This window comes from Macrobrachium rosenbergii, chromosome 9, assembly GCF_040412425.1.
Source record: "Macrobrachium rosenbergii isolate ZJJX-2024 chromosome 9, ASM4041242v1, whole genome shotgun sequence".
NCBI lineage: Eukaryota > Metazoa > Arthropoda > Malacostraca > Decapoda > Palaemonidae > Macrobrachium > Macrobrachium rosenbergii.
Genome location: NC_089749.1, coordinates 8,985,530 through 9,010,240, shown reverse-complemented (window position 1 = coordinate 9,010,240; position 24,711 = coordinate 8,985,530). Strand labels below are relative to the sequence as shown.

General features: G+C 38.9%; 2 protein-coding genes and 1 pseudogene across 2 annotated transcripts; 1 reads left to right on the top strand and 2 right to left on the bottom strand.

Annotated features, from left to right (window-relative positions):
- Positions 1-169: 169 nt before the first annotated feature.
- On the bottom strand, positions 170-12,583 carry LOC136841414 (zinc finger protein 721-like; annotated as a pseudogene).
- Positions 12,134-18,742, top strand: LOC136841418 (queuosine-tRNA galactosyltransferase-like). The gene is made up of 8 exons (XM_067108344.1): positions 12,134-12,815; positions 13,467-13,686; positions 14,516-14,580; positions 14,952-15,017; positions 15,485-15,642; positions 16,075-16,227; positions 16,660-16,936; positions 17,216-18,742. The coding sequence occupies exons 1-8, from the start codon at positions 12,717-12,719 to the stop codon at positions 17,294-17,296; spliced, it is 1,119 nt and encodes a 372-aa protein (XP_066964445.1). The 5' UTR covers positions 12,134-12,716; the 3' UTR covers positions 17,297-18,742.
- On the bottom strand, positions 18,037-24,635 carry LOC136841420 (esterase OVCA2). Its single transcript, XM_067108347.1, has 5 exons — positions 24,516-24,635; positions 21,503-21,620; positions 20,808-20,973; positions 20,433-20,678; positions 18,037-19,245 (listed from the first exon to the last, which is right to left on the bottom strand). Exons 2-5 carry the CDS (start codon positions 21,595-21,597, stop codon positions 19,081-19,083), a joined length of 672 nt encoding a protein of 223 aa, XP_066964448.1. The 5' UTR covers positions 21,598-21,620; positions 24,516-24,635; the 3' UTR covers positions 18,037-19,080.
- Between the last annotated feature and the right edge of the window lie 76 nt (positions 24,636-24,711).

The window sequence follows — 24,711 nt, the reverse complement described above, 5'->3', positions numbered from 1 at the left end:
GAAAAATTAGATCAAAATTTATCAGTTTGAAATTTGACTTCATACAAATTAGCATTATCTCTTACCACTGTAGTGATATTTAAACTGTTCGTTTCACTTTTATGATAAAAGCAAAATGCTGTCTTACAAATTTGAACTTATTTATAATAGGACACTAAAATGCAAAGTGGCTACAGTTTTTATTAAAACACACACGGCTTTACAGACTTTAAATATCAAAAGTATGTTAACTGTACAAATATGCATTAAGTTAACGACTGTACAATATGCATGAGTATGTACAATACAAGGAATACCTAAATGTTGTGGGAATAAGTTGTAAGTAAACAAAGGAAGACTAGTATATATATAACCTGAGTGACAGCCATTACATGGCTCGAACTTTTATGATGGAAGGTAGAAAATATTGTTTTTGTAATAACCGTAAATGGTTTGGATTGAAAATGAACAGTGTCGAGAATCACTATTGTGCATTAAGGCTGAACAGACGAGGACTTCTCTTCCATGGACTGAAAATGTTTTTGTATTTTGAAAAGTAGGGAATAAGTAAGGCTACAAGCAGTTTAATGAACTAGGAACATGTTTTTCTACACATTTTGTTTCTACACATTTTGCCAAACAAGTTTGTCTCCTAGTGCCTCCAGACTACTAAAGTTGATCCTGTGAAACAGGAAACACTTTACCCAAATGTGACTAGGCTTATCATAAGTCTACCAAAATCTAGGGTTGAATTTATTGGAGAGATATTAAAGAATTTGAGAATCTGCATTTATATCTACACATACTGACATTATAACAAAGTATCACCAGCTTGAAGACTGGACTGCTGAAGCTGTTAGAAATTCCTGTTTGCAATGGAAAAGCAACGTGGTTAACTTGACAGAGTTTCAAACGCCAGAACTATTTATGTAGGGGTATCCTTCAGCGAGAGCTTGAATGTCATTGAAATTTGGTGGCCAAGGGAGAGTTTGGGGAGGGCAGTGCAATTTCTACTAACTCTAAATGCTTTCTTGGGCAGCAGATTACTGGGTGGTTGGTAGGATAATGACGTTGGATGTCTGGAGATACCAGAATCCTTATAACACTTCGACCGAAGGTCCTATGGAAATTTATCCTTGCTTCCTATGTAGGAGAGAGACTCCTAAAGTGACCAGAATCCTTATAACACTTCGACCGAAGGTCCTATGGAAATTTATCCTTGCTTCCTATGTAGGAGAGAGACTCCTAAAGTGGGAAGTTCTCTCTCTCAACTGAATGGCAAGGTCAACTTCCACCCAGAATTGTCTTGGTTCTGCTCATATTTTGGTCTGACCTCTTCTTTCTGATAGTTTCAGGTGTGTTATCAGGCGCTTGGGCTAAAGAACTCCCCTAAATGAAAGTGTAGTTATCCGAGCTCTTGAAGGGAAGGAACTCCCCTAAAAGAAAAATGCTACTACTTTAAATGCTCATACTTTGATAGGGAGAGCTGCGACTGGAGTAAAGACAGCTAGACTTATAAAAGGGTGTGTACACAATCTGACAGGGTCTGGCAGACAGAGCTATATAATTCCCATAAGGGTGGCTGATGGAAAAAAGCAATGATTGACACTGTTGTTTGTCCAGTGGTATGGGCATGAAACAATGAACTTATGCCTTGTCTTCTGGACAGTGGTAATGTTTGGACTTGATTGAAAGATCTGGTAACATTGCAAATATGATTTTCCTCAGACATGAAGAGGTTAAGTTTGTTGGTCATGCTGCTGGGCAGTGTAGATGCACCCAAAGACTAGGTGCTCATTATTAGCCTACGTGCATTTGTGCCCGATACAGAGTGTACACGTATTATCCAAACTGTTGCCCTTACACATTCTTTTCCATCGGTGACGAAGTTTGCTGGCGGCACCTGTCAAGCAGCCACTGAAGGTCAAAAGAAGAAGGTATCCAAGACTATGGAGCAATATCTTGGAGGCAAAATTTGGTAATGGTGGTCTGACATCTCCAGACACCTGCCTTCATTACTTGAATGCATCGGATGGCCCCAAGCCCCTGACTGTGAGCTCTTGCCTGAAAATGTATGTCAACTTTGCTACAAGCGTCGTGGGCCAATTACAGTATGAAACCAAAAAGACACAGGGTTTCTGGGTACCATCCAAAATTGCTTGCTAGTACAGTATCAGTAAAGAGGTGCTGATATAATAGCTCAAGAGGTGAGGTCCTCCTACAGTAAAGCAGTATGGCTCATACCAGACACAGAAGCATCTTGTTGGAATGCCACCATCAAAACCCTGGAAGAAATTGAGGAGCTTTCTAATCTCGCATCAGGAACCGACAGGCTCTGGGTTTTTGCAAAGACGAGTGAGAATGAGACCTTCCCACCCCACCGAGTGATGGATGAAATGGCGAAGCAGCCTAACCCACCAGTACACTTCAGTAAGACAGTGGCCATTACACAAATGTTTTTGCTAGATCATGACGGGGAGCGGGAATGAGTACCACTGATGTCAGAGGTGAGAACACCATGGACAACCAACCTTACTTCCAGCGTTAGTGTTCATGGTAGGTAATGTGTGGCTAACACACTGTTCTGGAAATGACATTTACCATACTATAACCCCTAAATGAAAGTGTCATAGCCACAGTCAGTCAAAACTGAATAGAAGCTACGAAAGAGCACTCCCACATGCATGTTAAGTCCTGGACATACTTCGAATATATCTGATTCCTGCAAAATCATGGCGAGTGAGAGGTTTCACTCCACTTGCCCCAAGTTTCAATTACAGATTCCAACTCGCTGAAGAACACTCTTACATAAAAGATGACGGTCATGTCCAAAGGAACAAATGCCCAGTGAGCAGTTCCAATACATTCTCCAATTTTATAAACCCAGCAAGGAAGTGTTACTACTACTACTGACTGAATTTCATACAAAACTGCCTCATAAATTTTTAAGTACTAATATATTTTTTCAAATAAAGGTCGTAAACAGGTGTGCTGCTGTTGTTGGGTACCTTGTTCAATGTTTTTTCTCTTGGCATGCATAAAACCATGATCATATAATTCCCAGACCGAACATCACTCCCTAGCTTCCTTGGTTTTACACAGTGACACGCAAGATCCAGGAACGCTTATGAGGGAAAAATTAAATAATTTACAGTTAGCTTACAAATAAAAAATCCTAAAGCTTGCAGGATAAGTAATAAATAATTTACATTCAGTTTACAAAAAGGAGAACTATATCTACAGCTATCTTTACACTGTGAGTTCAATAACTGCATAAGGCTATGAAAAAAGCCCAAGTAAGATTTCACACCTGGCATAAATGAGTGAAACTGCAAGTACAAAGTATTCAATTAACATAAGTACCTTTAATTTCTCAACCAAAATAGGTTGTGGCACTTTTAGCCACTGCAAGCTACTATACTTCAGTGTTTTCACTAAATTCATTATTCATTATCCTGGTCACTACCATAAAGCTTTTGATCAAACCACGTATTGTACCTGTATTTAAATTTTCTAAAAGGGTACACATTGTGATAAATGTTGAAGAAACTAGTATATAATGACCTACATAACAACCGTCAAAAAAAAAGAAAAAATATTGTCCACAAAGCCACAACACTGATTTTGTAACAGCATTCTACATGCAGTAGGTAGCTTAAATGTCATCCAGAGTTAATAACCGTCTTTCAACTTTTTACAAGATATTGTACCAGTACCAAGTCAAGTGGTATACGTAGTACAACAAAGTGCATGAATACAAAGAAATAAATTAATAGTCCTTCAACTCTACGCTACTGATAGGCTGTCATACAAGACATAGAGAACACAAAATATTAAACATTCAAATTATTACTAATAAGATGAAAAAGGTGTTAAGTACCGCATATTAACTTAGCAGTGTATCAATGCCTCTTGAGATCATCAACAACATTCACTAAACAAAGGAATGCTGGCTGAAGATCAGTTTAAATGAACTGCTTGCTTTACATACACTGAGATTGCAAATCTTCTATGAACTCTCCTGCAGGAATGTGATGTTGAGAGTGAGGGGAGGATTTGACTCAGAAGATGCAGGCACTCCCTCCACTAACTGGTATTGAGATTCTCTGTAGCATCTGCCATCTGGTCTGCAGTAACTGTGATCCATTAAGTATAGCTGTGGAATCGGGAAGATTATCCTGAACTATACTACTGGAAGAAGGATGTGCTATGACCTCATTCGGTTCAGCCTGGTCTTGACTCTCCTCCAAGAGACGTTTCAGCGGAGCAGAGTTTTCCACGACAATCTGGATGTCCCCGTGTCCTGGTTGCTGAAGAAGCTGCTGAATGCTTTCGTCCATGTTCACTAAAATCGGCATGCTTTCACCTTCTTCATTGACGTCATGCTCTACTTTTATAATTTCTTCGCTCAGTTTTGCAGTACTCTCCTCTTCCTGAACGATGACATACTGCAACTCTCCTTCGTTGCTCGTTAAATGTAAAACATTTCCGTTGCTGATGCCTTCTCCGCTTGAACCTTGTTCGCTAGGATTATTCTCTTCCACCTCATCAGTATTCTGAAGTCCATCTGCCATTTGCAGAATAACTGCTTCCTGGCACACAGGGGTGGCTATCAAGTGGTCTCTCATATCTTCTTCTCTCTGCGTTGCTAAAAGACAACCAGGACACTGCCATACATCTGCTGCCGCTAAAGTTTTCCCATTGACAGCTTCCTCGTCAGTAAAAATATGCAAACGCAACAGTGTTGTAATATCCTCCCAGCTGAGAGCTGACATTTGGTCGATGAAGGCACTGGTGGACGCAGCAGATTCTGAACTAAGAATTGTTGTGCCATCTGCTCCAGCTGATGCTGATGAAGTGGTCTTCACTGCAAATCCCTCAGCACTCACACCATGAGCAGCATGCTCTTCTAGGTGACGCAGCAATGAGGAACGTACCACAAACATCTTGCCACAGCCTGAACACCTCCAACGCTTGACCACAATATGCGAGAGATAATCTAATATCGCATGTTCTGACTGAATATGGCGTATGATCTGGTGTCGTGAGAAAGTCGTGTGCTGGCATATCCCACATTCGTACGGTTTTTCTTGGGTGTGGGTCAACACATGCCGATCTAATGATGCTTCTGTCTTGAAAGTATTTCCACATATCACACAAGGGAAAGTTGTCCCTTTCGTATGAGTAGCCATATGGCGAATCTGATCGGATTCCAAGCCAAACCTCCGATCACATATCGGGCACACGTACAAGAGTTCGTTATGACGACGAGCAATGTGGTTGCGTAACAAGGCCTCCGTACGAAACATCTTGTGACAACCATCCATTGGGCATATATTAGGAGTATTTGCATTATGAGTAACTACGTGAGCCTTCAAGTTAGACTGTTTAACAAACGACTGTCCACAAATAGGGCAACTATGTGGACTGGGATTTGAATCACAATGGCTGATCAATAAGTGATTTGTTAATGATTCCTTTGACATATAGATATGGCCACACGAGGAGCATGGGTACTCTCTACGATGACTCTTCTTATGAACATCCAGTTCCTGTTGGGTTGAGAACTGCTTCCTGCAATAGGGACACATGAACTGATTTCCTGAATGACACCTAACTATGTGGTCGTTCAGGGGTCGCTGACGTTTAAATTGCTTGTCACACACGCTACATACAAAAGCCCTTCTAGAGGAATGGGCGATCAAGTGGTCATCGTAACGGTAGCGCTCGATAAAAGACTTCTCGCACAGATTACATTGGTAACGAACAGTATTCTCCCCGCCATGCTCTGCTCGTTGATGTTTTTTATAATAGCCCTGAGTATAACATTCTAAACCACAATGCTCACACTTCCAACGGTTCTGACACTTCTCCACGTGCTCGTTGTAGAATCCAATCGACTTGAACTCCCTCTTGCAAATGGGGCAAAACTGCGCTTCTTTGAAGTAATGGCTCTTGTAGTGCTCTCGTAAATTGCTCTCCATGCCAAACTTGATCTTGCAATCGGCACACTCGTGAGTCTTGACACTTATGTGCTTCCATAGGTGATCTTCTAGCGCATATATGTCGTCATAAATACTATCGCAATACTCACAGGTCACTTTATGCTTTTTGGGGTTCTTGTTTCCCATTTTCAAGAACTCTTCGTAATGGCGATTCTTCATGTGCTTCCTCAGGAGAGTCCCCTGAGCATAGCCCTTCCCACACACATTGCACTTGTGGGGGAGTTCCCCTTTGTGACTGAGCATGTGTGTCCTGAGGAACTTTGTGGTGAGGATTTTATTACAAACGGGACAGTTCATCTTTTTCGGCAAGTCTTTCACCCTGTGACCTCTCAGAGGGTTGAGCAAGTCCATTTCTTCTAGCCCACCCTCCCTCGTTTGCTGCAAGTGTAGCGTTACGTCCTCGGAAGGAATGATTGTCGCAGCATTCTCCACCTTACTTTCCTCCTTGACGTTAACTGTCCCATCGCTGCCGATCACCAAAACCCTCGCAACAACTCCAGAATTATCGTTCTGGCTATCGGCCCCCGACTCTTTTTTGGCAGATTCAAGGTTATCCTTTACATTTTCTTTCCCTGCATCCCTGGAAGAAATATCTGCTAAATTAGAAGTGTGATCAGAAGTATGAACATTCTTGGTGTGCTCTTCCAGTGCTTCTTCCTTCATGAAACCTAAATGGCAAACTTCGCAGGAGAAAGCGACATGACTTTTGCTGTGAAATCTTAGCATAGAGACACAAGCAAATGCTTCTCCACAAAACCGACATCTGAATGTTTTCTCAGCGTGATGAAAAGATATGTGGTGTTCCTCTAATTCTTTAGGGTCCTGAAAACCTTTCTTACACTTGAGGCAATGATACAATACAACGGTTGAAGCCTTGTGAACTTTAACCATGTGGCGATCGTAAGTACTTAAACACTGACTCTTGTACTTACAAAACTTACAAACGTATTCCTGATTGTTGTGTACTTTTTTATGATGGGCTTTAAGAGCTCTAATGCCAAAAATCTTTTCCTGGCATGACGGACACTCAAATAACCTGTTACTCTTTGTCTTATCAACTAATCTACATTTTTTGTTTGCGCGAATGGGCCCTAACTTACGACTGCGAATGGTTGCCACTTTGGTCGTTTTCTTGTTGGTGGCCTGGTGCGCTATTTCTGTATGAAGCTTAAGGGAACTTTCCATTACAAATTCCTCTTCGCAGTTATTACAGTGCAACATTGGATCCTTGTCGTGCACATTACGCAGATGCCGCTCCAGGGGACGGTAACTGTTGAATGCAAGGGAGCATTCTTCACACTGCACAGGGGTGTAAATGCGGTGCATCAGCGCGTGTCTGTCCCGGCCCCTTGTCGTCGGAAACTTTCTGCTACACTCGCCGCAACTATAGGGTTTATCGTTGGGAGTCGGAATGCTTTCCTTGTGCTCTGTCTGAGCATGCTGGTCAACCTTTGTTTGAAACACTTTGGAGAATCATTAAACTTTTCAGTGCTTCTTGAATGTCATCATTTGACGAGCTCCGGACTGGACTGGTGCATGATGGAGAATCTTCCACAACGCCCGAATTATCCTGAGAGCTGACTACATAATGAAGAGTGTTGTCATCAGTTTGTGTTATGGTAACCTCCAAGTTTGATGTGACGGAATTCAGTACTTCTGTGTCTGCCACTTCGATGGATGGTTTGGAAGGCAAGTCCTCTTTGCATTTCTTACTTTGGGTTAATTTTAATTGTAAATCATTTTTCATTTGCTCTGATTTCCCATCATTTACTGTTGTTACTGCAGCCTTAATCTCCTGGCCCTCTGTAATACCTTTCAAATGCCACTCGATGTGTCCTTTAATATCAAGTTCGTCTTCGTGCAAATTAAATTCCTTAAGATCTATGTCATCCTCAGTCCTCCCGACACTGTTAGTATCCATACAGTCAATCACTTTGATGAGGTCATCTTCAACATGACCCAAGGGATCGATGTCGTGAATCAAAGACGTTTCCTGAGAGTCAATCCCTAAAATTTCTTCCACGACTTCGGTTAAATTAAGTTTCCCGTTATCCTTCGCTGCAGTCTGAAGGAGATTGTCTTGCCCTGCTGTGTCAGTCAACTGGATGATGCACATCCTGTTCACCGCGTCATCACTCTTGTAACTTCCAACGTAAGTAATGTCGGGATCAAGGATGCGTTTCTTCCTGCCACCTCTTCTCTTGCCAGTCTTCGGCTCCTCTTTGTCCTCATCTATGATGTAAAAATCCTTCTCTCCCTTCAGAACCTCCAAGAAAGTGTTGAATTTTTCGGAGCGCTTTCTCTTTTGGCGTTCGTGTACCATCAGCGGGGGGGGATCAGAATTTTCCTCGTTCTGCCGACTGCCGGTCTTCCTGGGCCGACCTCTTTTCCTCTTGATGATCGCTTGCGTCGTTGAATCTCTGGCTTCCTTGACGTTTAAAACGCCGGAGCCCAAGTCCCTTAATTCGCCTAGACTAATGTTTTTGTACTGTCTCTCCAACTCTTCCCTAATGCTGTCATTTGCCGAGGTTTCTCCGACAGTGATGGAGATAGCCGCCGAACCGACAGCAATTTTAGTCGAGTCCTTGATTTTCGTCATGATGTGGCTATCCATATCTGTTGCCATTTTCTGCAGCCTGTCTTTTTCATCGAACAAATTCAAACATTGCTTACACATTATATCCGTTGACCTGAGCTCCCGATTAAGCGCCGATTCCACGATTTCTTTCAGGGGGGTCAGCGTGTGCTGCGTGACGCTCTCTTGGATGAAAATTCTCTGGTCTTGGCTATGGAACTTCTCGCTGCACACGACGCACTTCCCGGGCTCCATACTCCTCTTCCTTCTATAGAAAAATCCCTGCAAAGTAGAGGCTTCATTTAGTACAAACTGACATATCAATATCCAACTGAAAGCATTATTATTATTATAAAATTAATCCTAATAAAATAATGAAATTTATGTCTCCAACAGTTCTTGTCGACTGGGAAATGAGGTACTGCACGATGAATTCTTCAAAGCAATTAGAATTCTACATCAACAATGAGAGAGAGAGAGAATTTTAATGCATTTTTGGCACTCAAAGACCTATGCAGAAAGTCTTATCAGTCATGTGTAGTAACTTTTGTCTTTACTGAGCTCAAGTATGTTCTACTCGAAAGGAAAAAAAAAAATGCTAATTATGACTTCTGGAAATAAATGTATTGGACTCTTGGTCTCTGAAAGAGCATATACAGTATTCACATTACACCCCGTAAAACAACTACAATCTGCGAATACTTAAAACCCCTCTAAAAACACTTAGAAGTGCCTATTTTGATAGTTTAAACACAAAAAAAAAAACTCTAAAAATGCTTATACCTGAGTATTTTAATAGTTTTATCACAAAAAGTGCATTTAGTCATGAAAATTATATGAAAATACAGTAATTAGTGAATGCCTCTCAGTGAAAAATACCAAGAGGGTGAATTTTCCGCGAATATATGTATATACGTTCCACAGAAAAATCCGTGAATAGTGAGACCGCAAATCTGGGGGGCTTACTGTACTCAATATGATATATTATAAAAGTGTCATTATTTAGATTGCAACCTGAAACAGTTGCATTGCATACTAACCAAATGGGATGTGGGGCTTGACCACTGTCAAACCATACCTAGAGCTACAACAATTGAGCCAGTGCATCCTAACCTCATCAAGGATACCATTACTTTATGTATAAGTAATCCTGTCCTTCCCTGGTAACCATGTGCCTGCTACCTTCTACATATTAACATTTAAATATTTTGTTGAAATTTTATTACCCACAAAAAATCATAATGAAAATAAAATGCCCTATGACATGAGAACATCATTATTAACACTGGTTTAAAATACAACATGAACAGTCTCTGGTACCTATGTAAAAATTTACTGCCCTGATACTATTTAGATGACTAATTTCTTACCAAGACATATTTCAATGGCACCAATGGTGGACAAATAAGGATCTAAGCAGTTTTACCTTAGAAATGGGAAAAATGACGACACGTGAGGTATTCTGCCAAGTCCTGGTTTCATCATGTCATAGACTCTTAATATTTTGTTAACTAAGAGATGAATATCCCACTTTCAAAGTTAGTAGGTATGACTGAACCCTCCCACTTTTCATTTACACTTTTAAAGGAAATTTTTGGGTGAAGAATCATGTACCAAGCTTAGGAAAACCATCCTTATACTACTCAAGCACCATCTTTTGATCCATCAAACTTAAGGCAAGGTTAAAGTTTGATGTAGTTTAAGGAGGGTAAGGGAAGGGGAGGAGTTCCATGACAGGTTGGTCATGGTATCTATTTTCTTCCTTTGAATCTTCAGCTGAAAACCCTTATTATTTATATTCATAAATGAATATATTGCCTCTTATTATAGAAAAGGTCTTATATAATACAGCACAAGTGAGATAATACGAGAAATGTACCGAAATGAGAAATCACTGTCTTTTTTTCGCGTTTTTATATCCATCCCTGAGGGGCCCGGTACTAAAAGGCTAATTTCTCATTATCTCAGTAGATTTCTCAAATGGTCTCACCTTTACTGCATTATATGAACCCTTTTCTATAGTTTAATAAAAAAAAAATAAACAATATCTTCGCGTGACTGCCTCCTTTACATTTACCAAACACCCCTTCATCGAGCAGCTTGGGCTAAGTGGAAACAAGTTTCAAAGGCAAACAAGGATGAGGATTCTATAGTTAATTTCAACTGAGACGCATCCTAAGTAAAATTGCAGACTACAGTATATACTACAGGCAGTCTCCGGTTATCGGCGATCCGGTTTTATGGCGCTTGTCTAGCGCTGCTGATAACTGGATTTTCGTCGCTGGTAAGTGCGTTATTGCTGATTTCCAGTTATTGTTACGTCATCAGGAATGGAACCCGCCCGGCAATACCCGAGGACTGCTTATACTGTGACCCCCTAGTTCGGTAACTACCGGTTAACGTCCACTAGTTCGGTAACTACCGGTTAACGTCCACTAGTTCGTTAACTACCAATTAACGTCCAAAGTGGGTGCAGTGTTTAATACCAGCCCCTAAGGGATGAAGTAAAACCAAATAAAAGATGGTCGTTTTATAAAACATAAACAAAAAAGATATAAATCAGTAAATATTCTGGTTGGCAACTGGCAGGAATCAGGCCACGTTCGTATCCTACAGTTTTACCACCGCCTAACCTAACCTATCCTATCCTAGGGTACAATTCCCTCACCTGGCTGGGGAAGGGGGGGAGACGTCTCTCCCACCTCCATGGCATCATGCATCGCAGAAAGTGCAGCCAACTGCCGAGAGTTACCCAATGAGTAGAATGCTGATTGTGAGGTCATAACCTACTTGGGGGGAGGGAGGGGGTGGAAGTCAGGGCATGGTGTCCCCAGTTAGGTTAGATTAAGGGAAATTTGGTGGGCCTAGTAGCCGACCCCTTGTTCTGCAGTCACTCCTTAGCCAATGAACAGACGCTTAGAAATATTCGTAGGCTAAATGATTCTGGAGAGGTACGCTTAGCCTGGCACGGGTCAGATAAAATATACAATTTAGGCTGAAGGCCAGGCGCTGGGACCTACGAGGTCATTCATCGCTGAAGGGGAAAACTGAGAGCAAGAGGTCCGAAAGGTGTAACAGGAGGAAAACCTTGCCGTCGCACTATGAATCAATTGTTAAGTTAGGAAGGAAGAGAATACGATAGGAGGCACAGTAAAAGGAAAGAAAGGGGTTCCAGCTAGGGGACGAAGGCACGCTGCTAAGAACATCGAGTAATGCCTACAGTGCACCACACACCCTAGAGTAGGAGGAACAGTATGCCTAGCATGGGGTAGGCTAGCCTGAAAGTAAATTACAGAGAATGACATTATATGGCCATAGGGGCCTTTAAAATTGAATCAAACATGCTATAATGAACATTATAATGTTAAGACCATTATATTCACTGTACGTGTCCTATACGGCACTGACCAACGACTAACGGTCGGAGGTTGAAGAATAACCTAAAATATTAGATTTAAAATTCATTAATCTTTCAGCTTGGACTTAATTTAATAGACGTGAATAGGGACTATTTAGCCCCCATTAAAATATTAAGTGAAACATCAAAAGCAAATTAAGAACTAAAGTTCACGTCGCCTCGGCCAACCTCGCCATCGGAACGTCGGCGCCCCCCTAAACACCAACTCTCCCGGGCATTCGGGGCACGTCGAGGTCATAAAACCAATCATACCCCATCGACAATTGCATACAAATACCCCAGGCACCTGCCCATTTAATCATCGAGTGGAATTGGATGCAAATTCGGGCCAATTTCCACCCCCGGGCGCATCGAATCGCTCCCCCTCGGATGTAAACATTGGACGGGGGACCATCGGCCATGCTCTCGTTATTTCCCCGTCGTTATTTTTACGAATTAATGCCCAAATCCCGCCCGACGGCCCTCCTTTCGTGATTCACATTTAATACTCACCGAAATTACAGGAGAGGGGCCATCGCGCGATTTTCACAGCACTGAGGGTCCCGCGAGATATATCTGAATTCGCCTGGGAAAGGAACCGTCCTCCATTTTACAAGATGGCGACTGGCGGCCGCGAGGCGGGACGTTTGAATTGAGGCCCGGGCGACGGATCGTCGCTTTTTCAAAGGAAAAAGTCGTTCTAATCACGTCCGCAAATTGTTAATAGTGTTTAGGAAAATGTCCGTTATTTAATTTGTGAATGTATAGTGTCGGTAAGAGTGTTTCGAAAGCTTTACTTAGTGAATTTTATGGGAAACTATCCAAAGTGTTCATGATGAGTGCAGACGACATTGATGTGGTAAGTGAACAAATTCATTATTTTTTATTGGATAATGCAATTTAAACTCTTGTAAAGTTGTAAAATTGAGTTTAATCTATACTTTATATACTTACACTAACGAGGTTTCGTCTCTGCAAACACTACTATTTTGAATTGTTCATTTTATTGCATAAAATCATTTAAATTGTTTGAATATTGAGTTTAATCTGCATTATATACATCTACACTCACGTGATTCCGTCTCTGCAAGCATTACCATTTTGAAATATTTTCTTTGCATAAAATAATCTCCACAGTTGTAATTCTGGGTTAAGTCTGTACTGTATATATCTACCTGCCCTACATTTATCTCTGCAAAATTACCATTTTGAATTGTTATTCTTATTGCATAAAATAATTCCAGAAGTTGTAATTTGAAGTTTAATCTATGCTGCATTTACTTACACTCACATGGTTTCATCTCTCCAAATATTACCATTTTCTATGGACAAATGATAAATACATACAGTATAAGTTTTACAGTATTGATTTTGTACTGAATTACTTAATAAGACCAGTCACCTTCCGTCCTGAAATTTTTATTCTTGTTTCCATTTCCCCCCCCAAAAAAATACTTAGTAAAACCATTGACCTTCCAGCTTGAACCATCATTTCTTTCCATTTTTCCAGTCAGTCATCATACCCATCCACAATGCTGGCCAGTGGCTGGACGAGTGCCTGGAATCCCTTTCCCAGCAGCAACATACCCTCAACGTAGAAGTGTCTCTCTTCCTGGATTCATGCACGGACAGCTCCCAGGCCATTGTGGAAGACTGCTGGACTTCCAGACTGGAAGACATAGGCTACATCGTCACCGTAAGCAAGGAAGACAATGGTACACCAAAAGGAGGTGAGTTTTGTAGATTTTTAGTTTTCTGTAAAAGAAAACTATTGTGCTGGCTTTGTCTGTCTGTCCGCACTTTTCCTGTCTGCCCTCAGATCTTAAAAACTACTGAGGCTAGAGGGCTGCAAAGTATGTTGATCATCCACCCTCCAATCATCAAACATACCTGAATTGCAGCCCTCAGCCTGGCAGTTTTTATTGTATTTAAGCTAAAAGTTAGTCATACTGTGCCTGGCAATGCTATAAGACAGCCACCACCTGGCAATGGTTAAAGATTCATGGGCGGCGGCTCATACAGCATTATACTGAGACCACCGAAAGATAGATCTATTTTTGGTAGCCTTGATTATACATTGTAGCAGCTGTAGAGAAAACTTGATTGCTCTGAAGAAACTCTGGTGCATTTTTTGTTATTAATTGTTTGCAATGAATGTTACAGTATAAAGGATTAATGGAAGGTCATTGTCTATGGAAACTTAAATTGTTGAATGCAAATGAAAGGAAAGTTGAAGCTGTTAAGGTGAGTTTTTTGATACGTAGGTCAAGCTTGTTCCATCCTCATGGAGTTATCCTTCCATGGACTACCAGAGCTCCATGGTGCTCTGGTAGACACATGGAAGGGTAACCTGGGAACTCAACAGACTAAAAAAAGGTTTTTCCCTACGTCAAACCTGTTAATTGTTTTATATTGGTTATGAAGGCCTGTCTCATAAAAGGATACTGAAAAAATGGGCAAAATAATCTGTCATGTGTTTGTTCACATTGCAAGGAATATTGAAGATAGTTCTTATTAAACAAAATACTGAAAAAAAAGTAATTATCGTTTCCATTTCAGTCGGATATGCCAAGAATAGAGCTGTGGAACAAAGTCGTGGGAAATACCTTTGTTTTTTGGATTCTGTGAGTATTTAATACTTTATTTATTTATTAACACTCTCAGGTTACGCTAGGCTACACACTGATGACAGTATTCTGAAGACAACCCAGAGCCTGTTCTGTTTATTATATCAGCTAGCCTGCCGTGCAAATACAAATTCTTGAGTAAAAATACAGCACTGTGGATTCTATGTATGGCATACGACCTATCAATATGGCCTACAATTGCTATTCAAGCTGCTGAAATGGGTAGCTTTGGACGTGACTATAAAGCTGCCCCACACAAAAATGAAAGGGAATTGGTCTACAAAATGAATTATGCTGAAATTTTTAGTTACCTATATTATGAAAAAAATAAATGCAGCATTGTCAATCATACTATTGTTTACTTTCAGGATGACACCATGCTACCTCAGAGGATACAAAAACAGTATGAATTAGCATATTTAAATACCAATGCAGTAAGTATTGCCCAAAATGTGCTTGCAGAATTCACTACTGTACATACACTTGTGACTCCATATTATAGAGCATGGTAGACTTTTGCTTGTACATACAACTGCGAACTGCTTTGTAACACACAATTCTCACAATCTTGTAAACACTACATTTGTGACTTCTCTCCACTGTTAGCTATTTTGGTGTAGGGATATTTGGAAATACAATTTCAATATTTGTTTTACTACTGTACTAAAACATTTTTTCCAATACAGTATTTATCTCCTACTACGAGTACTGCTACTGCCAACCTCTCAAGTGCTTCTTTTGTTATTATTGATTTAAATACTGTATTTGCTATTCTGCTACCTCTATTGATCCTCTTCTGCTAAATAATCATTTGGATATTTTTTAGGAACTTTAGGCCATTACAAAAGGAGATATGTAACGACTTTCATTACCGTGTTACTTTTATAATTTGACAATTAAGATTGTTGTAGATCAAGCGACTCCACCAGATTCCACCGTGAGGTACGCAAAATGGGCAAATGAACTGAACAAGACACAGCTGAACATTCAAGTGTATACTTCACATGGTCCTACTGTCATCATGCCGACTTGGTTTTGCCACAGGAATGTTTTTGACAGGTCAGTCATGGACATATTGTACTATACAGTATACAACAAACCTGAGATACTATAAAAAAAACTTATAAACAGAATACAACGAGGTAATGAGACCACTTGGTTCCATTCTACTGACTTACACTATCCAGATAATGGGTTATGAGCTGGATGAACAAATATGATAATTATTCTTTTACAGAATTTACAGACAGAATTAAAAAAAATGCATGCTAAACTTATGACTGCTGTTGCAGGAATATCTCTAGGTCTTACGCAGAGGCAAAGCACAGAATCTTTTTCATATACATTTTCTCCACAAAACTGTTTTCCTTCTAATAAATTCATACCAGAATTGCTTTTATCTGATGTATATCATGTCTACTACACTATAATTGTACTACCACCTATTTCCCCGTACAAAGCACCATATGCACAGTATTTCATTGCTTTCAGCGTTGGTGGATTTAGTGAAGCAGGGAAAGGAACTCCAGAGGATCTAATATTTTTCTACAAGCACATAGGCAACGGTGGGAAAATAATCAGGCATGATGACGAGCTTCTCATGTACAGATATCATCCTCACGCTACAACTTTCTCAATCCACGAGTAAGTATACAGGTTGGAACTCTCGCACAGTAAATCCATATGCTACTCTCCTTTCAGTATTTTGATCACAGGTCCATTTCTGTTACTTTTATCTTGCCCCTAACACAAAGTTGAAGCTTTGGGAGTCTGCTGGCTGAATATAGTGCATAAGCAAGACTTTACCACTTAAAAATCAATGGTCAAGGGTCATTTATGTATTCAGCTGGAAACTCCCAAAGTTTTCACTTTGGGGAATGTTATTGTAGACTGCTGGGAGCTGCACAGTACATTCTTCATTATCTTAAAACTGGTTCTATTTTGAAATATCAACAGCCTGCTTTCCATACTGAGCTGAAATTGCAGATATTTAACTCACATGATTCAGGTTAGTTTTAAAAGCTTATCCAATGCAGCAATTCAGTGGAACTAATCAGTTAAATTTATGTTGAAAAGACAGACCATATGGGATTTGCGTATCCAAGAACTTCAGGAGAAGGTGTTGAAAAACTGGGATACTTTTACCATCTGGAATGCTGGGAAACAAGGAAGGAAATTTTACAGATCGCTGACTAAAGAAAACCAGAGGAAGGTCACTGCTTTCTGTGACGTTGACGCCAAGAAGGTTGGGTCCTGCTACACTTATGAAGAAACAAAGGAAAAACCAAAACCAAAAGTACCAATCATTCATTTTAGCGAAGCAAAGGCTCCACTGATTATTTGCATGAAGATGGTAAGGGCAATCTGTGTATAGTAAGTAGAATATTAATATAATCTTTTAAATATTATGTTCTGTAGATGGCAAAATTTCAGTATCAAATCTGTTAAAGGGAAGGACAATTTTACATTTACAGTATTTAAGAATGTTAGTTAAGCAGAAATGTTGCTTAAGCATTATAAATTTAGACCAATATCCTACAGATGGTTAATGTAAATTTTCATATACAACCCATTTTGTACATTTTAATAATGATTATCTTATCATAATCCAGACATCTTTTCTGGTTTTCAGGAATTAACTGGAGGACAGTTTGAAGAAAACCTAAGAAGCCTACATCTAGAAGAGGGGAAAGATTATCATCATTTTAATTAGCACCGAAGGAACCAAAATATTTGTTGATATATGGGTATATGTAGCATTAATCTTGCACATGAAAATGTGCTGTACATCATGCCTGAATCATCTGCAGTAAAAAATACCACCAGTGGTCTTTATCTTTCACGTATAAAGGATATCTGTACAGTCGTTTGCCGAAGATTCTCCTGCATGAGTGAAAACGGCATAAAATCTATAGAAAGTGCAATAAGTGCTAACCTTAGACTAAAGTCCTTATACTGAAAGCCTCCATCAAGAATAATGTGCAGAGCTTCCCTAAATATAATAACAGTACTTAACTCCATACAAAGATGAATAACTTCCCCATACCTCCGGAGGACCCCTCAGAAAGAACCATGTATATGGTACCAAATGAGCACACCCAAGTTCTTGCAAGCAGGCTCCAACAGGTTCTTAACAGAATCTTTCCAAGATGTGCTATAATACTATGTCAATGTTCAAAAGAATAATAGATTAGAATGGCCAAATTTCCAAACTGAGATAAAGGAACTAGAATGGTTTATACTGTATTAAAACACATACAAAAAATCTGGTTTGCAGACATCTTACCCATCACTAAAATGCAGTGTGATGATCACAATCAAAGCTTTGCAGTGTTTTCTAGTTACCTTCTCACAAGGAACTTTCTGTAAACACAAAAATAAATTCAGATTTTAATATAAAAATATCATGAATATATTTCCACATTACAGTAGCTGGTAAATAATACCTATAAGAAAAATCATAGACTTTAATAATGAAATGGTAATAACAAAGTAAATACAATTCCTAACCTTATAATTATTTAATATAAAGAATATGAAGTCACTATTCTACATTGCACAGCTAAGATGCAGTGTCCTGAGTAAGAAATAAACTAAAAGTACGGCATCTTGGATTTTAAGATTGATAACTGTTTGCATACTTAACCAGTTTCTTGATGTAAACAAAACTAATATTTGAACATGAAAGCTCTCAAGATAATTGTGTCCTAAGCAGCATGAAAATAAGATTTGAAATAATTCTTCTACTTCACAGTAACCAAACCAATGCTTTGTATAAGCTGTAATTGCTTTGATACACAAAGGGTAAACTGTTTTTCCCTTCGATATTATTTTTGTATACATGATACAGTACAGTATACTGTTTTATCAGTATTCAATGACTTTTAGTTAGGACTTGGTTGAAATGTTGTTTCTCAGTATGATTTTTAGATCACATGCAAAGTTTACTTGTATCATTTCTACATTTTACTTTGCAGCTTATTCTGAACAATCTCGTAACTGATCTTTATTTATTTTCACTGTTTTATCATATAGAAACTTGTCACTCCAATGGAATTGCAGTAAAAGCAAAACCATCAGACGAAAGGACATGTCTCCTCTGCGCCACATTCATATGGAAAAGCGTAAATAAATTTAATACTTTATAACTATAAATCACTGATGAGACTTTTCCTTTCTTTTATATATCCTTATATAACTGGACTAAAAAATGATTGTTAACTGATCAACTCTATTATTACAAAAATAACCTAAGTTAAAATTAAGTTGACTGAAGAGGACAGGAAATCTTACACTCTCCTTTAGAGATATGTTCTCCTATTCCAGCGTCATATACTGAGCAGACTCAATGAGTGATCCGAGGCTGCACAAGACACAGGCCACGATAATGCTGGTAACATTTTGACAGGTGGAAATATTTTCTTGGGAATTCGCAGTACACCTGCACTGGAAGTTTCCTATGAAATTCCTCATTTCAACCACAGATGTATATGAGGATTAGCTGTGCTCTCCATTACAAATCTCACACATATTTTCTAAAAACTTCAAGTACGCGGACTTCTGTGCTCCAGTCGCAGGAATGAAATGACCTCCAGGGTGCATCAAAACTTGGGGATCATGGAAGTACTCAAGGATTTCCTCACTCATCGGCTTCTGAATTACCTGGAGGTAGAACAGGGAACAGCAATATAACACTTAAAAAAATATAACACAAGAAGAATTTGTACATACATTCTCATTTATCACAATGCCTGGCATAATTATTAAATAAAATCTTTGAAGAAGCACCATCTACAGAAAACTAGAGAAGAAAATTGTGAGATTTCATTGTTTCCATATGTTAGATTTTATTTATAAAATTTCTATTAATGGATACATTTTTTCATTCTTGAAAGCTTACAAAAATTGCGGAAGAACTCTGGCCTTAGAATTCTCTGGAACTATGAATTTCAACCAAAAACTTGGACAATATCAACATAATTATGATTAAAAGTTTATCCACTGGCCACAGCCAATAATGGGAACAGTCACTAGATCTGTTGTGTCCACTGGACACAGCCAATTATGGGGACAGCCACTACATCTGTTTGTGCGTTTTGATAAGCAAATGGAAAGCATGGACAAAATGTTGCCCGGATAATTGTGACGGTGACTTGAAGGACATACAGGAGTGAGGGGGGCAAAGGTGGTCCTCAGCCATGGGGCAAGCGGGCAGAACAAGTACAGAATGAGTGAGTAAAAGACCAAGGGAGTGGGCATGCTTGGCAACAGTAATTACCAATTACAGGATATGTACTGGTTTTAATCAAACTGTGAGAAATAACCAATACTGTACTCAATCTCTTTCAAGAAAAATAAAAGAGAAGAAAATAGAGCAGCTTAATGATGCAGAAAAGATGTAAAATTCTGAACTGCCGAAGCAACGTTAGAGAGATTCTTAATGGCGCTTAGTTACAAGATAAGCAATAGAATGGGCTAAGTAGTTCCATCCAACTCATGGTTCACATGTGTGCATGCACAGACAACCACTCATAGATCTATGACTTTATTCTTACAGACGTTAAAATGGGAATGTTTGGGCATCTCAGGATCTCATGATAGCAACTTGGAGTCAATATGATTGATGGGTGTGGTATGAACAATTTTCTTTTCTTTCTAAATTTCTAGGTACAAAGTTTAAGGAATCTGTCACCCTCGGATGTATGTTTTGCACGAACCCGCTTTACTGTAACTCTGAATTGGATTACTGAAACTTTTTACCTTTCACAAAATACTGCAATATAACTGCTAAGCACAGAATAACATAAATTAATCAACAAATAAAAAAAAACAACTCCACCATCCCTTACCTGATCTGTTTCTCCAAAAACATGTAGGGTGGGTATTGTAATTTTTTCTTTGTATAGATCCTGGTGGGGAATGGATCTGGACTTGAATGCAGATACAAATATTGCAAACTTGAAAGAATAGCTCAGCTTCCCCTGTTGCTGAAGGCCACATATAAGGCCAAGCATAGCTGCACCCTGGCTAAATCCTAAAATTCCATCAAAGGGGCCATTCTCTTGAAACTGCATTTCAACAGCGGCAAGAGATTCCTGTGAATAATGAACCACATGATTTTATGATTAAAAGACTTTTCCGTACCACATCACTGCAGGTACTTCAGCATAAATGAAAACACTTTAGAAGGTTTGAATACTACCAAGATGCATCACCTTTCTTACCTCATAACCTTTAACGCAATCTGATTCATCTTGGGCTCTAAAGTAGTCATCGGGACGACTAAACCACCAACCAGATCCGCCATCTCCGTTCTCACTGCCTTCCAATGGAGGCACTACGAGTGGCGAAGTCATGAACACAAATTCTACACTCTTTTTCAGTAACTTTCTGAAATGATATGAAGTCATCAATTTCAAGCATAAAATTTCTATGCTATCCTATCTATGTCCTGCCCCATGCATCTTCACTTTCTCTCTTTCTTACTTTAAGTCTTCAGCTGAAAACCTTTATGGACACAGACTCATAAAGGATGCTCAAGGATCATACAAGTTAATGCACTTCATGACGAGGCATTCAGGTATTCCATGTTTTAATTGTGCCACCATAACATAAATATAATAACGGATAATGGAGCTGAATAATGCAAATGATTAGACCAAGCAACTCCTCAGCCAAGGGTCACGGGTGTTTTATAGCAATAAATGTTTCTTTGCCTATGACTCATGGAGTTGAATTGTTCAATAACTTTCCAGTGACTGTTTCCCATACTAAGAGAGGTATTGACAGTTCAATCTTTCTAACTGGTCCTATTACTATAACCAAATAAATTCTACAATATCAAGATAAAACAAGGTCTAATTCCATTCAATAAATCACCTTACACTCAGCAACATTAAACAATTTCAAATGACCTCACCTGAATGCACCTGTCTTTTCACGAAAGCTAGTACCAGTCTGTCTATAGCCATGGAGACAAAGGACCCTCAGTACTTTATTCTGCACCCCTGTCATATTTGTGATTCAAAAAAAATGATCTGTAAAGGAAAAAATATGTCTCAGTCAGGATTAATTCCTATTATGCACATGTGAATAATGTACACGTCAAATCTACAGGAGATATCTTAGAACAGTTGTTAGCCACACAGCATACATTCATGTCTGATACACATGTAATAAGATAGAGCCTATTACCTGACACTTTTATATATAAAATTCTTATCCAAATAAATATATAGGAAAATTACTGTACCCATTTCAAGTCACAATGTATTAAGATAGGCCTACTACTTACACTTGGAAAAAACTATCAGCTTAACTAAAATAAAGCAGCTATCAAACTAAAGTACAGTATATGTAATTTCATTATCAATAAAAACCTATAAATAATTCATAATCTTATTTAAAATATCTTAAACTGCCAAAAATCAATTAAACTGCCAGTAAAAGAACTGACTGCTTATAGGCCTATTACATGTTATTCACAAACAAACATGCAAGCAACATGATTTATTTACTTCATTATTTTTACCGAGCCCTTAATACCAACAATAATTTTCATAACAATTTGCATTAACTTGGCAACTTTATTATTTATTAATTATCTGTTTTCATCTATTCGCTATGACAGCAACAAGGTAACAAAGAATATGGGTATTAAAGTCCATAACAGAAAATGGGAATCAGCTATACCTTTGGTAAATAGTTATACTAATCCAGCTTCAACATAAGTACAGCAATAGATATGTTAGTCACTGTTTTCAGATTTCTGCATTCAAGTAAATGTGAGCATTTTATAAATTTAAATATAAAATAAAATACATATAAACAATGTACTTTAGCTATATTTTGGTGTAATTAGTATGAGAAATGGCTAAACAATTTGGCAGCTATTATGAGAATAGGCTAATTGGGTTACGCCTAGCACGAAGAACCAAAGTAACCTTTCTAGTATGGTTTCTTAACATTATCATGATTATCTTATTTTACATGTGACTGTGGTGCTTACTAAAATAAATGAGCCAAGTTTGTTAACACTGGTTATATGGTCATCACTCAGCATTAGGTAAAGGAAAGTGGCACTTGATAACTAAAACATAAATGATAGCAAGGACACTTCAGTCAATTAGACAATAAATACAAAAGATTAAGATGAATGGATGCTGAACACCAGAACTACTAAGAAACAAGTATTATTCTTTCTATTTTTACTAAAAGGTATTCTTTCATTATGAATTCATTATTTCCGGCAATTTCTGAGAGCTTAACCCTCATATATAGGGAATACTGACAAACTCTTTTTGGCTGTTGCCAACCTTCCTCAAAAAACAGCAAATACAAAAAAACAAAAAGTTCCTCCTAAATGCCTGGGACAGGCAATACCCTGACTTTGTTACCTCTTACCCAGACAGGATGGTTTCCTATTGTCTATTGTCAAGCAGCCCATATCCCCTACTCGACTTTCCCATGTCATAAGTCAGCAAGAAAGAATCCTTGGTTACTTCCTTCCTAAGCCACCAGTATTAACAAAGAAGAGCCGACACTTGAGCATAAGATGTTGGGTCCTAGGTACTATTCACATTCTCACAGGGTACAAAAGCATCTCAACTGGACTGCCACTGCCACCAGCAATGTCTTGGAGGGAGAGAATAGAGACTTTCCAACCTCTTATTCAGGAATTGAGAGGGACTGGGTTTTCACCACAAACAGGAATACCTGCAGCCATATGATAGGCTATATAACTCACCCGTATGCTTCGTCAGAGCTAAGGTCTGTATTGGAAGACTCCCCTGAGGTTCATATGACCCAAACAAAGAACAGAGAATGAAACTGAGAAACACAGAATAAACTATGACAGAGAAACAATAAAAAAAAAAACACATGATAAATAGAAATAAGATAACCTGAGATGAATAATAAAGTAAAATAAATATGAAAAATAACAAATAACCAACTGAGACTCATGTCAACCTGTTAAAAAAAAAAAAAATTACACCAGGTTTGATTTGATGATTGACAAGATTTGGTCTCTACAGGAATAAAGCTTGACAAGGACTGTGGTCATGGATCTCACAGAAAAAATGAGGGAAGACCAACTTGGCAGGAATGACCATCAACCTTTGACCTCCTAGACAAGCAAACACAAGGAGGATCTTGGGGCAACACCCTCTTAAGTCCAGCTTGCCAGATAAGATGCTGTTCCTCGTGTGAGGTTAGGATGTAACCCTGCTAAGAGACCCCAGAGGGTAAAATCTCCAGCCAGGTTAGGATGCTGCATCCTCCTACGTTAGGTCAGGCTGCATTCAGTAATAATACCACATTTTGCTGCATTTTATCAAGGGGTTTCTCTTTTGTTAAATTCAATGACTGCACACACAACCTCATCTATTTTTTCAACTGCTTCGCTTATCTTGGGGACATTGACTGATTAACTAAGATAGGCTACGGCTACTGGGGGTAGGCCTACTCACTACTTCTAATTTCCTCCACCCAAAACCATGGCTTTCCACTATCGTCAATGGACACCCCTCCCCCAAAATGCGTTTAAGTAATTTGGGAAGGGGAAACAAGCAGTTCACCTTTACAATATGACACGGTGTGGTCACGCAGTTACCAGTACTAAGCTCATGATACAGTTGGAAACTCCTTTTAATTTGTTTGGCAATTAATCAAAGTACGCGACCATGAATTAATTTTAAATCTTCATACATTATCCGGCTGGTTCCATATTAGATGAGTTAAGAGGGTAAGGGCATTGTTAACGCTGCCGAACAAACTGTCACCAAGGTTAGCGTATACAACAAACCGTATTATCTCCATAATATACACATGCCTGTGGGATTCGCTAAGCTAACAGATTAAAACAACTTCCATGCATCTAAGCTGTTGAGCTAAACGAGAAAATACCATGGCCACCATACATTAACACTTACCGGAAGCTTTATCGCAACCACGTCGAGAACTCCACGCGTTTGTTATTGCTGTTCCGTTGACCGAGCCCGCTGTTGGATCTGTTCTTTGTGTTAGGTTACAAAAGCATTGAAGTTTCTTCGTATTTAATTTAAATATCCTGACCTTTAAATGAGTAAAGATACTTTAAAAACTTCAAATAAATATTTTAAACCTGAA

Excerpts from the sequence above, each read along its gene's own strand:
- LOC136841418 (XM_067108344.1), top strand. The coding sequence starts at position 12,717 with ATGTATAGTGTCGGTAAGAGTGTTTCGAAAGCTTTACTTAGTGAATTT. Across the intron at positions 13,687-14,515 it reads CAATGGTACACCAAAAGGAG|TCGGATATGCCAAGAATAGA; the intron begins GTGAGTTTTGTA and ends TTTCCATTTCAG. Across the intron at positions 15,643-16,074 it reads CACAGGAATGTTTTTGACAG|CGTTGGTGGATTTAGTGAAG; the intron begins GTCAGTCATGGA and ends CATTGCTTTCAG.
- LOC136841420 (XM_067108347.1), bottom strand. The coding sequence starts at position 21,597 with ATGACAGGGGTGCAGAATAAAGTACTGAGGGTCCTTTGTCTCCATGGC. Across the intron at positions 20,679-20,807 it reads ATTGCGTTAAAGGTTATGAG|GAATCTCTTGCCGCTGTTGA; the intron begins GTAAGAAAGGTG and ends CATTATTCACAG. Across the intron at positions 19,246-20,432 it reads TTTTTGGAGAAACAGATCAG|GTAATTCAGAAGCCGATGAG; the intron begins GTAAGGGATGGT and ends TTCTACCTCCAG.